General features: G+C 46.8%; 1 protein-coding gene across 1 annotated transcript in view; it reads right to left on the bottom strand.

Moving 5' to 3' along the window:
• Positions 1 to 16205, bottom strand: part of STOX1 (storkhead box 1) — a 67125-nt gene extending 50920 nt beyond the window's left edge. Inside the window, exons 1-2 of the mRNA XM_036734675.1 lie at positions 16122 to 16205; positions 15806 to 16040 (exon numbers count right to left, since the gene is read on the bottom strand). Coding sequence (XP_036590570.1) covers positions 15806 to 16040; positions 16122 to 16205 — 319 coding nt within the window. The remainder of the gene's footprint in view (positions 1 to 15805; positions 16041 to 16121) is intronic.
• Between the last annotated feature and the right edge of the window lie 409 nt (positions 16206 to 16614).

Here is a 16614-nt window from a genome sequence, read left to right as displayed (position 1 = left end):
AAGTCAGAAGACCCTGCCTCTAGTTAACCAAGTGATCTTGGGCATCCCACCTCCACTCTGGGCCTGTTTTCTCAAGTGGAAACATGGCTAAATGATTAAAATGAAAAAGCCTGCCCCAAAATGGAATTGAAAAAAATGTACCTTCCTCCCTTTTTTGAAAAGGTGGGGGGGCTAGGTGTATGTATACCATTAGATGTGGTTGATGGATTATTTGGTTGCTTAAGTATTTTCCCCCTTTTTCTTTTAAAAGTTTTGTTACATGAGATGGTTAAGAGGAAGGAAATATCAGGAAAATAAAATAATCAGATACAAAGTCTGTGCCTCTGAGATATAAATAGACATAGGGGCTTGGGAAAGGGGACTTTCGTTACATAGTGATGGGCTGTCCAAGTTGGCTAAGTGAGGCAGTGGATAGGGTGTGGCCTGGAGTCAGAAAGACTCATCTTCCTGAGGCCAAATCTGGCCTCTGACACTAACCAGCTGTGTGATCCTGGGCAAGTCACTCACACCTGTTTGCCTCAGTTCCTCACATGTAAAATGAGCTGGAGAAGGAAATGGCAAACTACTCTAGAATCTTTGCCAAGAAAACCCCAAATGGGGTCACAAAGAGTCAGACATGACTGAAAAATGAGAAGTCTAAGTTGCTAATGTAAAAAACTAAAGATATCAGTGAAAATAACATTTTAAACAGAACGTGTAACTAAATGATCTCTAAGATTCCCCCTTTTTCTGAGTTAACCTCTTATATTCCAGTTTAAAAAAATCTCCTGGGCAAATACTCAGAGACACACTTTTTTTTGTGTAAACCAAGAACTTGAAACAAAGTAGCTGCTCATTAATAGGGGAATGTCTGTACATTCATTACATGAATGTAATGGAATATTCCTGGACAATGATAAATGAGGATGAGAAAAACTAGAGAAGCCTGGGAAGACTTGTCTGAACTGATGCAGAGCAAGTGAGCAGAACCAGGAGAACATATACAACAATTAAAACCACATAAATGGAAATACCTAAAAGCAATCATGGTCCCAGAGATGAGACAACAAAATACACCTCCATCCACTGCAGATGGCACTGATGAGGAGTAGAATGTTCATACCTTGTCAGATATGGTCATTGTGTCAGCTGATTTTGTTAAACTGTGCTTCTTTGTTATAAGGGAGGGTTCAAATCCAAGACTAGGCTAGGAGGTATAGCTAGAAAGTACTGTAATACTAAAACACAAGGCATCAATAATAGGAGCTAGGAGAATGTAAGCATACATAAGTCGATAACTCAATAGGCACATATGAAGTGCCTACTGTATGCTAAGCACTGTACTAAGAAAAAAAAATCTACAAAACAGATTCAAAAATGAAGTATAATACAGAATACAGAAAAACTGTTTCCTGAGACCCGAGTGGGAAAAGATGATTTTCCACTGGGAAGTGCTCAGAGAATGTTTGATTTCCCATCAGCCGCTCTGCTTGGTTTCTACTCCATGAACCTCATGCCTCCCTCAGGATAAGCTCATCGTCTGAAATCTCTCATCTTCTTGGAGACTGATTCAGCTTGGATACTCAGAACCTCTTTAGCATTCTCAGTTGCCTCTCCCCTGTAATTGGAGGGCTGGAGGGCAGAGCAATGAATTTCTCCCCAGGACTCCCTCTTTGAGGGCCCAGACTTTTACAACTAAATACACTTCCCATCAAGGTCTCTGCTTGGTTTTGACTCTACGAATATCATGCCGCTATACCAGAATCCTTCTGGCAGCTCTCCTTTCCCCCTTTTCCTCCATTAGACTGTAAGCTCCGTGGAAGGGAAGGAGAGAGGAAAAGAGGAAGGAAGAAGGGAGGATGAGAGAAAAGGAGGGAGGGAGAGAGGAAGTAAGGAAGGAAAGGAAGGGGAAAAGAAGAGGAGGGAGGAAAGGAGAGTGAGAGAGAAAAAAAGAAAAGGAAGGAAGAGAAAAAAGAAAGAAGTTAGAAGGAAGAAATAAAGATCAATAAAACATTTAAGCATATGGAAAAGCAAGCAAAAATGTTCAGAAAGGTACTAAAATGAACAATTTTGGTGCTACCTTGTTAAATTAAAATACACTTAAAAAATAAACAAGTAACAGAAACTTAGTTTCATACACAATCCTATTTTTTGTTCATTGCATCCTGAAACATTTGGTCTTTCTTTTTCTTATTTGTGTCCCCAGAACTTAGCACAGTACCTGACATGTAGTAGGTACTTAATAAATGTTTATTGATTTTTGAGGAGGTAGTATTTTTGAGCTTCGGTTTTTATAGCATTCATATTTTCAGTCCCCATTTACTGATTCTCAATGATCATTGTTTCACTTCTCTGGACCTAGATTTTCCCAATAAGGGAATAAGTCATTTTAAAAATTAGAGAGGGCTGCACCAAACTCTACTGGCCACTATAGCCTACAAGGCGATTTCAGATCTTTATGTAATGGTAGGTACTATAGAAACTCAGATTAGGAATCGAATGAAAAAAGACAGATTAAGGTTCTGGACCCGGAGAATCTCTTCTTTCTTTTCTTCTCAGGGAAAGAAAATCACACTGCTAGTTATGCCCCCAGCGTTTCCTTTCTTCAGTCCTTCCCTTTCCCTTTCTTCAATCTGAAAAAAAGGATGGACTCAGAGAAACCTGAGAAGACTTATATGAACTAATGCAGTGAAGTGAGCAGAACCAGATGCAATGTATAAAGAAAAACTGAAAGACTAAAGAATTCTGATCAATACAATGACCAACCACTATTCCAAAGGTGAGGAAGCATACCACTTTCCTCCTAACAGAGGTGGAGGGCTCAAACCACAGGTTGAGATACACATTTTCAGCCATGGCCAATGTGTGGATTTGTATCATACTTATTTGTTACCAAAGAAGTTGTTGCTGCTGCTGCTACTGTTGCTGTTTCAACACAGGGCAGTTTTAATTTGGGGAAAGGATTTGGAAGAGAAACAAGAACTACTGGTGAGGCTATCAAAAAAAAAAAAAGAAGAAAAGAAAGAAAAGAGGGTCATTGTACCATTTTTTAAAAAACACACAAAAAAAACAGAAGGAGGTCCAGAAAGAGAAAAAGGCAAAGAGAACAGATGTGAAACTACCACATTCAGTTCATTACTTTCTTTTAAAACGTACGTAGGGATATATAATAGGGACCCATAGTTTCATGGACAATCCTCTTTTTATGTCCATCTACGTATATGGAAATACTCCTGTTTGAAGATGCCTGTCAAGAAAAGAATAACCAAAAAAAGGGGGGGGCGGAGGAAATAAGAAATGTGCAAACAAAAAGGCAGAAGTTAGGTGTGTATCAGGAGGGGATTCAGAGGTGAACAGCATCCTTGTTGAAGTGGAGATCATGAATTAGGAGAGCCAAAGGCCTTTCTCTTTCTGTGCCATCATGGTACCTGGGCTCTGGCAGCTTCCTCACCCAGTCATCCCAGGAGACTTTGGGTCCCTTGCCAAGATGAAGTGAGGAAAAGCTGAACTCTGATTAATGCAGTGACCAGTCCTAACCTCCCAAAACCTATGATGAGGCAGAGAGAAGATGGACTAGGTGTAAAGAAGGAAACATGTTTTCAGGCAAAGCCAATGTGTTTAGTGATTTTTGCTGGACTGCATTTGTTGCAAGGGAGTGCAAGTTAGTGGGTAATGATAGGGATGCAAGAAAGGAAGGGAAGGAAGGGAGCGAAGATGGGAAGAAAAGGAAGGAAGAAAAGAAAAAGAAAGGAAGAACAGAAAAGGAAGGAAGGAAAGAAGGGAAGGATGGGAAGAAAGGGAGGAAAGGAAAGGAAGGAGGAAGAAAAAAGGAAGAGAGGAAAGGAGGAAGAGAGGAAAGGAGGGAGGAATAAAGGAAGGAGAGGAGAGTGAGAGAGGAAGAAAGAAAAAAAGACAAGCTAGAAGAATGAAATAAAGATCAATAAAACATTTAAGAATATGGAAAAAAGACTAAAAAATTCACAAATGTACTAAAATGAGCAATTTTGATGCTACCTTGTTAAATTAAAATATACTTAAAAAACAAACTACAAGTAACTGAAATTCAGTTGCATATGTAACCCATTTTTTTTGTTCTTTGTATACTGAAATGTTTGCATCTGTTGATGATTGTTGAGTTAAAAATAAAACAGAAAAAAATTTAAAAGCTAGTGTGATGGCATACATATACTATGTCCCAATCCCAAAGTCCATACTGTGCTACACCGATAAGAAGAAAATGGTGCAGACCTCCATTTGGGAAGCTGTTTGCTGAGAGGCCCCCAGAAATAAAGAAGCTTGTCTTTGATGAGGCCAATCCTGCCATTTTGTTTTCATGCAAAGAAGGAAGGGTTCCTAAGGCTTTGGGTAGAACTTGTCTGGAACACTTAGGCAAAGTCCTATCTAGACAAATACTGCCCAGGACAAGAAGACCCAGATGGGTTTCCATCAACACTATAGAAGGGGCACCCACCATGGAGATCTCTGATCCCCTAAAGCACTAAAAAGTGAAGGCACTTCAAATTTGGGAGGCAGGTGGGGGACATAACAGAGTCCCTCCTTCAATCATGTCACATGGCAGGAAACTGTCTCACCTGCCTAGAAGGCAGGTCAGCCACCAGGCCAGCAAATCACAAGAAGCTGGAACACAGGAAGGATAGAGATTAGACAGAGAATTGAGAGTCTTTCAAAAGTCACCTAGACCAACCACCTGTCATCTTACAGATACAGATGCTGAGGCTCAGAGAGAGGGAAATGGCTTGCCAAGGTCATACGGGGGCAGTAAGGAGCAGATGTGGACTAATAACTCAAACCCAATGCTACTTCAGGGTGGGCTGGGGCTGTGCTCCCTTACGTCACCTCTGGACCAAGGGAAAAAAGATATTCCTCCTCCAGAAATAGACCTTGGGGAAAACAGGCTAATTCCAGATTTAATGAAAAACCCATTTTCCCCTCAAACACATGGCAACATATGGAGTAAAAGACAAATCAAGGCAGTTGAAGGGAATGGTATCCATGAGCTCTCCAGGTGCCTTCGACATTTTTACGAAGCGACGGGAGACTGGAAGACAAAGGCCCGAGGTGGGGACACAACCCAGCTATCAATTTCAGGGGAGGCCAGGGGAACAAACTTGTTTGGCCAAGTGGCTATTTTTATGTCTTTTCCCTGAGCGGCTGTTCTGCAAGCTGTCATCATTAACCTTTCACCTTCCTAGAGCACTTTGTAAACCCTAATGTGCTACAGAAATGGGAACCGTTATGACTGTCAAAGGATCAGACCTTAGCCTCTGCTGACCAGGTCAGTTGGGAGGCGGTGGGAAAGAGGTTGCTGGCTCCTTGTTGGAACAGGTCCAAGACACTGATACAAACCCAAAGAATTAAAGGTTCATAAATCTAGAGCTTGAGGGCATCTTAAGAGAATCCCTATCTAGTCTCCCCATTTTAGAGATGAGAAAATTGAGGCCTGGGGAAGTTAAAGTGACTTACCCAAGGTTATACAGATGGTCAGAGGCAGAATCTGAACCCAGGTCTTCTGACTCCAGAGCCAACTCTTTCTACTCTGGCTCCAGGGCTTTCTGAAGTATTTTCTAGAGACAGAACACCTGGCTTCAAATCATATCCCTGTCACTCATGAGCTCTATGATCCTGGGCAGATTACTTAGTCTCTATGAGTCTCAGTTTCCCCATCTGTAACAAGGGAACATTACCAGGGTTGTTGTGAGAAAAGTGTCTTGGACTTTATGAGGAGGGAGTGCTGGGCTTAGAGTCAGGAAGACCAGAGTTCAAATCCAGCCTCAGAAACTTACTAATTATGTGACCCTGGACAAGGCACTTAACCTTTGTTAACCTCAGTTTCCTCAACTCTGAAATGAGGATGATAATAGCACCTACCTGTGAGGATTAATGAGATAATGTTGGAGGCAGAATTCAAACCCAGGTCTTCCTCACTCTAAGTCTGGTGCTCTGACCACTACCCTCCACATTGCCTCCCATAAGGAAGTAACAAAGCCAGGTTTCAAACAAAGCAGATCTTCTGACTCCAAATCTCTCTACACCAATTCTCCCTTCTTTAGCCCCAACCATAAGGAGATACCATAGTCTACTGCCCCTACCCCTCTGTCCCTTCTGATTCCTGGTCACCACAAACTCTAGACCATACCAGTACATCTCCAAGAGTTACTTTAAAAGGGAAAAGAGTAATATAAAGAATTACAGGGAATGAAACTTTGTCCCAAAGATTTCTACCTATCCTAAAGAAGCCTAAATTCCCCACCTGACTGGGTCTCAAACTAAATTTCCCTCTGGCTAGCTTCATCCCCATCCCCCTCTCTGGTGCCAAAGCCCCTGCCAGGCATCCATGTTTATAGCCTTTTCAACTAACCCCTCTTGGCATTGGCCCACTCTGGAGCCCCAGATCTGGCTCATTTACCCATTCTATGATCTCGGGTCTCTCAGTCAATCAAGAAACCTCCTGATTCCATGGTAGGCTCTTGAGTATACCTACTCAACCTCTGGCAAACATCCTCTCCCCTGATCCAGGGGAAGACACAAAAATACCAGCAGGTAAAAACAGCACTCCCCCCACTTAGACACAGAGGTCAGGCCCACCGTTCACAAAGACAGTCCTTTTATTCTGGCATCAGATTCCCAAAGGCTGCTTATGATCCATTCTCCATCTCTGGCCTCCTGACTGCAAACAAAGAGTACACACATCTCAGAGGGCACACAGTTCACAGCTGTCTCCCTCTAGATCCTGAGACCCACCCCTTTGGTTGGTGAATGAAAACAAAACCACTCTGGGGACCAGAGCATAAAAGATCATGGAAATGTACCTCTTGGGTCTAAGGCTCCAGTTTGCCCCCTTCTTTTAGAGGAAACTGATAATCGCCTACCACCAAAGGGTGTTAGAAGTTAGGAAGGGAAAAAATAAAATCACTAAACTTGAGCGAATCTCAATTCTGGAATTAGCCTGGCTGCCCACAAGTTCACACCTTTGAATGGGGCCAGAGCACTAGGTCTGCTGGGAATGTCTACTTAAGGAGTCCTGAATCACCTGCTCTTATCCTTTAACAAATCAAACAACAAACTTTTGGTATGCGCCTACTAAGCTCCAGGCCTTGTGCTAGCTGCTGGGGACACAATGACAAAAATGAAGCAGTCCCTGCCCTCAAGGAACTTGCCTTCTTTTAAGAATATTTAAAATGAAGACAAGGTGATTTGTAGAGGGAGGCCACTATCAGCTGAGGGGATTTGGCATGGGACTCCAGGAAAAGGTGGTGCTTCAGGAGAATCTAGGAGATCTAAAAGATAGAGACAAGGGTCCTTCATTCACTCTCTCTGTGGCCTTGGTCAAGGCCTTAATTGGGGTTGTCTGCACATCAGTTTCTGAACCATAAAAGGAAAAGAGCTCTAATGCACAAGTCATGCACATGTCACCTGGACCTCTGACTCCATCCATCCCAGAAGCCAGGTGTTAGCACAACAAGGAAGGCAGAGCAACTGAGCTGAGGAACAGGGAGATAGCAGCCACTACCAATGGCCCTAACAAGGGCTCTAGGCTTTATCTTCTCTGAGGCTGCTGGAAGGCAGCAAAGAGAATTTGGTCTGAAGCCAGATCTTCATTCAAATCCCCCTCTGCCAGTTACTACTTGTATGATCTTGGGAAACTTACTTCCCTAACCCAAATAGGGAATGTGCTTTTCTCTCTAAGGTCCCTTCTAATGCCAGAGCTCACGATTTCTTTGGGCCTCACTGTGCTCACCTATAAAATGAAGGTCCTTTCCAGCTCTAAATTTCCACAAACGACTAACTCAGAGAGCCTGGGCTCCCAGTAAAGGTGGTCCACAGTACTGTGATAACAACTGAGTATCTTAGAAGGGGAGAAAGCTAGGTGAGACTTTTGCAGCAGAGCAGAGTATCTCTGGGTAGCCCACTGCATGACAATGTTTGTGTTCTGGGCTTTGTCCCTGGAGGTCTTATGTATCTGGCTGTGCCGAAAGCTTCCTGGGGTCTCAGGCACAGAGAATATAAAAAAACTGGGGAGGATGAATCTAGAGCAGGAAGTCAGGAACAATGACAACAAACAGCTTCTTTTCATTTCTCAGGCACAACTGTGGGGAGATGCTAGAAGGACCCTGACAAAATTACTCAAAAAGCAAAGAGAGGTTGTGGAGATACAGGTATACTAATGCATTGTTGGTGGAACTGCAAATTGGTCCAACCATTCTGGAAAGCAGGTTGGAATTACTCTTTTCAAAGTGACTAAAAATATCCATGTTGTTTGACTTAGAGATCCCACTGCTGGGCATATACCCCAAAGATATTGGTGACAAAAAGAAAGGCACCGTATGCACCAAAATATTTGTAGCCACAAAGAACTGGAAACCAAGTACTAGAAATGACTCAAGAAGTTATGTGAACAGAATGGGATGTTACCATGCCATCAAAGCAATGAGCACGATAAATTCATAGAACACAAACCAAACAAAATGAGCAGAACCAAGAAAACAATGACGTAAATGGTGTAAACGGAAAGACCAAACAAATAGAAGGCAAATGTTTTGAAATCCTATAAATCAAGGTTGGCCCCCCAGGTGGGGGATATGGGTGGGAAGCACTGTAGGTGAAAAGCAGACATTTTTACTGTTGGTTAATGTCGCTGAACTGCTTCTTCCCTCCCCCCCTCTCCCCCTTTTAAAAAATTCTTTGTTATAAAAGGTAGTTCTTTGGGAAGGAGACAATGAGAGAGAATTGGGAAATGCAAGACATGGAAGAAAGCAAAGCAATCAGTACGAATTTCCTCTTGGGTTTTTTGTTGTTTTGTTTTAGCACAGAGGGCTTGGGAAGGCTGATCTCTTTCTCCTCCCTCATGGCCTAGGTTGACTATTAACACCCTCCAGCATGCAAATTCTTTTATGCCTGGTTAACTCAAGCCTAGATTAACAGGCAAAGCAGTGAAATGAAGAGACAGCAACACCACCAAGTGTGTATAAGATCCAGGGTTGGTTTTCTTCTTCCTTTTTCAATGCTGGTGCATTTCCTTTAGCTATTTTTTTTTTGGTAGAAAGCAAGAACAAGAATGGGGAAACCAAGAACTAGAGCAGGATGGACGGGGCCAGGGAGGAAACTAAAAACACAATTCTCCTCCTGTGTGAGAGAAGGGAAGCAGGCATTCCACAGGAGAAGGGAAAAGCCCATGGTCTCCCTGTTTCCCTCATCTCCTCTCTCTACACCCTGACTCAGCCCCTGGCCTGGGATCCATGGCTCCCAGCTCCTCCCAGGTCTGAGCTCGTCCCCTAGGCAGACATCACAACACTTCTCCCTCAGGACTCACTGGTCTCCTTCCCAATCCGGCCTTGGGTGGGGAAAGATCTCCCTCCTAGTGCACCCTTGACAAGGATGTGAACAGTCAGCATGATCTTGCCACAGTCCAATCCTCTCATTTTACAGAGGGGGAACTGAAAGCAGTTAAGTGAATTACCCAGGTGGTAAGCAGGGGTCGAGATCTGAACCCAGATCTGGTGACCACGCAGTCTTTCCATTGCCCCACCTTGGCTGTAGTCCTGGCTTTGTCAGCTCTCCACTCTGCGCCTCAGTTCCCCCATCTATTGGCAGCCCCTCCTCCAAATCCTTATCTTTCCTCAAAGCTCACCTTGAGTGCTGCCTCCTCTGGGAAGCCTTCCCTGATCTCCCCAATTGTTAACGTTCTTTCGCTTCTCAAATTAGCTTGTATTTAGGAACCCTGCTCTGTCCCCAGTGCCAAATAACTGCTCCCACTTACTTAGCCCTTTAAGGGCTTTACATTATCTCAGTTGTTCCTCATAACAGCACTGCGAGGTATTATCCCCATTTTCCCAGGAAGCGGAGACTGAAGGATGTTAAGTGACTTATCCAGGGTCACCCAGCTAGTAAGCATCTGAGGCAGGATTCAAACTCAGATCTTACTGATTCGAGTCTCAGTACTCGGTAGTCACTGTACCATGTACAGTGCCTGGCACCTACAAGGTTGGGAATAAATGCTTGGAGATTGTGAGACTTCACAGTCATAACCTCCTGTGGTATGCAGGGCTCCTTGAGGGCAGGATGTTACTTCATTTTCCCCCCTGCTTCTCCATCAGGGCCTCACAGAGGCACAACAAACATTTGTGGAATTTGATTCTCAGAGGTTCTGTCGGGGTGCTAACGTTCTATCACTATGATTCCATATCCGGAATGTACAGGCCTGGATTGTTGGGGGCCTTCTGGCTTTGCCCAAGGTTGCCACGACTGCAAGGACCACAAACTTACCCAGACAACCAGCCCCAGCAGAGATCGAGGAGCCACCTTGGATTGAGAGCTAGGAGCTTGAGTCATTCTACAGAAGAAGACACTGAGGGCCACAGAGGACCGTCACTTATTGGAGATCACATGAGTAACAAGTGCTTTTGCCTTCCGGCACCTACCAATGCTGAGGCTTCTGGTTCCTTTTCCTCTGATGTCTCTGTGCTTTCACTGAGAGGCTGCCTGTCCTCCCTAAGCATCCCCACATTGGATCAGTCAACCCTGCTGGCAAGAGCATCGAAGGCCACCAACAAATTCCAACTTCTTAGCCTGGAGGACATTGAGTTTCTCCAGTTCTCCTTACAAGACATTTCATCCAACTCCTCCATAAATCTTCTGGCTATTTTCTGGTCTCTTTGACACCTCTAGCTGGGCTCTAAAAAGCAATGGCCCTAATATGGAGAGTTTCAGGCTTCATCCCTATCATATGTCCTGCTCTGGAGTTCAGTTCAAGAAATGTCATCGAAGTGAGAGCTCAGCTGTGGAATCCAGGCTGTGCCCCAATCAGTCGTATGGCCTTGACCTTATCAGGCCATCACCCCACTCTTCGTTCTCCCATGTGGACATGAGAGGGTTCCACTGATAACTCACATTCCTACAGTGTTTTAAAGTTTATCAATAGTAATCAAAGGGGCTGGAAAGGACCTTAGAAGACATTGACTTCAACCCCTTCTGTTTACAGATGAGGAAATGGAGGCCTGCCCAGAAGTTTTGTGACTTGCCCTAGGTCGCACAGCTTAGAAAGTATCAATGGAAGGGTTTGAACCCAGGCCTTGGGATGCTGGAGTCCAGTGCTCCATCTACTCCCTCTGCCATACTCATCCACTGCCTCTCAACAACCCCATGGGTCAGATGGTACCAGGATGATCATCTCCATTTTTGCAGATGTGAAAAGCAAAGCTATTAAATGGCAGTGGTAGGATTTGAACCCAGATCATAAGGCTCCCATTCCTATCCTCTTTCCACTGTATCAACATGCCTAGAAATAAATGCTGAGCACCTACAGGAGTGGTCCCCATTGGAGGAGGGAGTCCATAGAAGTTAGGTGACATCTTGAAGCCAGTCTTGGGCACTTCTGGCTGGGTGATCACTGGCCAGTCTTGGGCTTGTTTCAGCCTCAGTTCCCTCATCTGCGTAACGGGGATAATGATGCTGTAGCTATTATGCCTACTACACTGGCGGCCGCGAGGCTTGAATGAGATCGCGCTTGTGAAAGGCTGCACAATCCTTAAAAGCCCCGAACACACATAGATGCCAATTACGGTCACTGGTGGTGGTGTTTCTGAGCAGGGGGGTGACAGGATCAGAGTTGGACTTTAGGGATTGGGGTTTACAAGCTCATTCACTGCCTTTCCACTCTTTCAAATGTTCCCTTAATTATGGAACGGCTTTCAGATGGCAGCGAATGGAGCCGAGAGACCGAAGGCTACCATCGCCTAACTGGTACCTTGTGTCACATCATCATTATCGGCTGTGATTTACACACTCCTCCTCCATTATCTCACCCAAACACAGTGGCCCCTCACCCCTGTCCCAGCCCAGCCTCTGCCCTCCTGGTGCACTCTTCATACTCCATTTAATGTCGGAAGCACCAGACATGGGACAGCTAATTCAAACCAGAAAGAGAAACAAGAGACCAGCGGATAAAGCGTTGGGAAGGAGGGAAGATGGGCATGGGTGGGGAATGCCGCTGGAAGTGGGCAGACCTGATGAGATGTGGGATAAGTGCAAAATAGCAGCCCCTCTGCCCAGTTCCACAACCTGCCCAGTTTGGACATTTGTCTTTAAACAGACACAATAATCAGGATTATGATCTAGTGCTTTGAGAGGCAGCACAGAATAGTGCACGGAAGGCTGGCCTCTGGAACATGCTGGCACCGTGCCTCAGTGGTCCCAGGAAGCTCTTTCACACTTTAAGTTTGGGAATAGGGAAACTGTTTAGGGAAGGTGTAGAGAAAGAGGCAGTGAGAACTTCTGCATTAGGGAATCACAGCATGACAACATTTAGAGTTGGCAGACCCATCACCAGACAGAGAGGAAAAGACATCTTCAAAAGTAGCAAGTGAGAGAGCTGCGATTTGAATCCAGGTCCTCAGACTCCAAAGTCCCGGCTCTCCCCACTGCACCCCAGTGCCCCCAAGCCCAGAGATGGCTTAGCTAATGACTTGTTAACAACCTGCCTTCAAACCAACTACAGTCACAAATCCCTGCAGATATAGTACTGCCATTTCTATACTGCCCCCCCCATCTACATAGACCCCATATGGGATTACGACCTATTGTTTAAGGAGTACTGGATAGAGCATCCAAATATTCACAGGAAAAACTTGCTGAAATTTCAGGCAGCACAAGGGAAAAGAGCCTTGGACAGGGGTGAGCCAAAGACCTATGCTCCTTCACCAAAGGAAACTCAGCAGCTCCCCAAGGCTCAGTCAGCACCTCTGGGAAAGGAGAAGGTTCAACTAGATGTGGTCTCCGAGGCGCCTCCTAGCCCTGACATTCTGTGCCCCAGGATCCCTCTCAGCTCTCACCTTCTATGTCCCAGGGTCTCTCCCAGCCTCGACATTCTATGCCCCAGGGTCCCTTCCAGACCTGACATTCTGTGCCCCAGGATCCCTCTCAGTTCTGACCTTCTATGTCCCAGGGTCTCTCCCAGCCCTGACATTCTATGCCCTAGGGTCCCTCCCAGCCCTGACATTCAGGGCCCTACGGTCCCTTCCTGCACTAACACTGTATGTTCTAAAGTCCCTCCTGGTTCTGACACTCCATGTTCTACGACTGTCCAACCACAGAACCGAAGGCAGGATTTTGCTTGGGAACCTAGTCCACAGATATTTTGCACAAGCAGAGAGTGACCCTTTGGAAAGGAGACTCAAGGAAAGCATTAAAGCTTTCTATCTTCTAACAGAGCACAAATAAACTCCAAGAAAAAGTCTGACTGATGGCTGGTTCTCTAAAAAAAAAAAAAAAAGAAAAGGGAACAAGAAAGCAAAGGTCAGGCAGGGTTTGCACTGGGAGGCTGGTAATTTGGGAGCTAGTTTCCCTGTTTATTTAGAGATGAGCTGTCAGGAAGGCAGCTACTTGAGTTGCTTCTGAGAATTACCAGCTTTAAGCCTAGCCAAGAGAAAAGGTAGGGCTTTGCCAGTCCCCCCCCCCACTCCAGGCTCCTCAATCTTCCCAGGTCAATCCAAGCACTGGGCTCAGCAGCCGGTTCAGTCCAAATTTCAAACAATCAGGGGCTTCACTCACAGAGCCTTTGGTTTCAGTTCAGTACCTTGAGGTGCCCCAAGCCTAATCAAGCCAAGCCAACAAGTATTTCCTAAGCATCTACTCTGTCCTAGGCACTGGGGATACAGCAGAAGCAGGCCCTGCCTTCAGGGAGTTTACATTCTGAGGAAGGGGATAGAACAGATGTCTAAACAAAGAGATACAATGTGATCTGAGGACAGAAAACAAGAACTGGGAATTCCAGATCGCAAAAATCTCTGACAAATCAGAACTCTGACCACTTGAAGGGCAGGGGAGAAATGTATGAAGGCTGCAGCAACTATCTGTAAATTGTAAAAAAGTATTAGCCAGGAAGCATGCTCTCTGAGAAGGAGAAAGAGTGGCCTTGGAGTGAGATAGAGGGAAAACAGATGGATGTAGGCAATGCTGCAATTCTCCCCAGGAACATTCAAAGACTCCAGCACCCTGGGAAGGGGGTACCTTCAACTCACAGGATTTCCAGGGTATGAACAAGAAGAACCCAGTCTGGTAGAAAGGCACAGATGGGCCAGCTACATCCTCAGGAGGAGCCACCCCCAGGCAAGAGACCACAGATCTGAAGCAGTCTAAAGAGAGGTGATGGATTTAGGGTGTGCAATGAGGCATATACATTCATGTACAGGCGTTGGAGGGCTCTATTTTGCTTAATTATGAATATTTGATGCAAGAAAAGCTTTTTTCTTTTTTTCTTTTCCCAATTGGGGGTGGGGGAATGAAATGAAAAGAAAATCGATTTCTGTTCATTTTTAAAAAAAAAAAAAAACAGAGGAGGGGTATTACAAATGTGAAATACTGTGTGCACTTTCAGATGAGGTCATTGTATTATCAAACAACGTTTTATTTTGTTATAAGAGAAATGGAAGTAACATGTAACATAAAAATAAAATACATCAATACAACTGTAAACGACAAAAAATACACGTTGAAAAGCACAGAAAAAGAAGGTACTCTTTTCAGCATAATAATAATGACCAAACTTGGCCTTGAGAAGACCTGAGAAAATGCAGCTCCCTGCCACCCTCCGCTGCCGAACACTTAGGCTATTGTCAGTCTCGGTGAGTGTGGTCCTTTTTCTCTTCTTTTTGGAATCTTTGTTACAAGGGATGGCTCCCGAGCAGGGTGAGGGATATATTCAAAAATAAGGGTGACATAAAAACCAAAGATAATTTTTGGACAAAAAAAGCTTTGTCTTCGGATAGATTTAGAAATCCTTCGGCCCAACCGCTTCATTTTACAGACGAAACTGACCAACACCATTCCCTTCCCGACCTCCTGCAGAGAAGCCCTGGAGTCCCAGCTGAACCCACACAAAACACGAGGGAGGCTTTCGCCTCATTTGGGCTGAACTCTTTCAAGCTACAGGAAAGCCGCTAGCGAAGTGTAGGGGATCCCAGCCTTCCATTCTCAGAACCCCTTGGCTTTCGGAAACCTCCCCCTGCCCCATAGCTAAAGTGAAAGAAAACAAATGAAAAGTTTACCGATCATATGCGTACAAGAAAGAAATGTAATCATTTACCAAATATTCCCGGCACGCCCCATGACCACGCCTATAATCACGATTCTCCTCCCCCTTGGATCTTAGGTGTCTACTGGAGGGGAACCGCTGGTGCAAGTCCAGCCTTTGACGTACTAGCTGGGTGACCCTGGAAAAGTCTCTGCCGCCCTCAGCGCTCCAGGGTGCGCTCTGTTAATTGTACCTTAGTTACCAGTCTGCATCGGTGGTGAAGGTTTCCTTCTTCCAAGGAACCAGGAGTTCCCTACTCTGATGAAATCACAGCTCTGAACCAAATGGAAGGGGGTGGGTAGGGGGATGGAGAGAACTAAAACATTTGGTAAGAGCTGGTCTGAGACTGGAAGGTCACCCCCGCCCGCCCACCCAAGTTTAGCCGTGAAGGGGGCGGCTCTTTGCTCCCAAATTATTTGTTGTCTATAGGCAGGCCCCCACGGGATCGGTCCCGGGAGCTGCTCTGCGTGGAGCTCACCACCTAATGAGAAAAGTCCCGCACTTGGGTGAGGGAGGTGCTTGCCAGGCGGGGACACTAAGCGAAGCGGGTCAGGTTCCCTCCTTTGCTAGCCTAGCCTCTCTCCGGAGAGAAAGGATGCGTTCCAGAGCCAGACCCGATTGCCTGCGCGCTCTGGAGCTTCGCCCCATCCCCCCACCCCTTCGCCAGCCCACAGGTACCCGCGCCCCTGCTTCCCAACTCCGGCCGAGCCCGCCCCCCTCCCTCCCGCGCTCACTCACCCACGGCGCGGATGCGGAAGCCCCTCGGCGGGCGCAGCGCTCGGCGCAGCCAGGCGTCCCGCAGCACCTGTAGGCTGCCGGGCGGCCCGTGCACCAGCAGCACCCCGCGCCGCAGCCAGCCCTGGAAGGCCAGCCGGGAGGCTGCGCGGGCCAGGCGCGCGTTCCAGAAGCAGCGCGCGTTGGCACGACGGAAGGCACGGAAGAGCGCACGGCCTCCGGGCTCCCCATCCTCCGCCTCCGGAGACCCCGGGGTGCCAGCTGGCAGCAACTCTTCCAGGCTCGCCCCGGCTGCCGCGGGCTCCAGCTCCGGGTCCGCTGTCCCGGCGGCGCCCCGTTCCCGCTCCTGTCGGCACAGCACCAGCGCCAGTGAGCCCGGGGCCAGCTGCACGGGGCGCGCCATCTCGCCTGCCCCGCAGCCCCGGGCCAGCCCGCCCCGGCGGCCGCCCCGCAGCGCGCAACTCGCAGCCTGCAGCCAGGAGATGGGCTTACTGGGCAGCAGCAGCGGCTGCCTAGGGAACGCGGCTTTGGGGGCGGGGCCCGAACTCCAAACTCCTGGGGGCCGAGCTGGGGGCGGGGGCCGGAGTGAGGGAGGGTCGGGCCGGAAGGCCCCAGCCGGGGGAAAGGGGCGGGGCGAGGCGAGGCGAGCAAGTGATCTGGGGTTGGAGCCACAATCCCTGGGGATCGGGAGGGAAACGGGGTTCGGCAGAAGGGAAGGGGAGCCCCCTGCTCCGGAAAGGGCCCAAACGTGGCCCTAAGAACTAAGTCGATTAGAACCTTCAGCTTCGAATGGTGACCTTAGAATACTGAAT

The sequence above is a fragment of the Trichosurus vulpecula genome, chromosome 8, assembly GCF_011100635.1.
Source record: "Trichosurus vulpecula isolate mTriVul1 chromosome 8, mTriVul1.pri, whole genome shotgun sequence".
NCBI classification, from domain to species: domain Eukaryota; kingdom Metazoa; phylum Chordata; class Mammalia; order Diprotodontia; family Phalangeridae; genus Trichosurus; species Trichosurus vulpecula.
The sequence above is the reverse complement of the archived record's forward strand: the minus strand, read 5'-3'. Positions and strand labels throughout refer to the sequence as shown.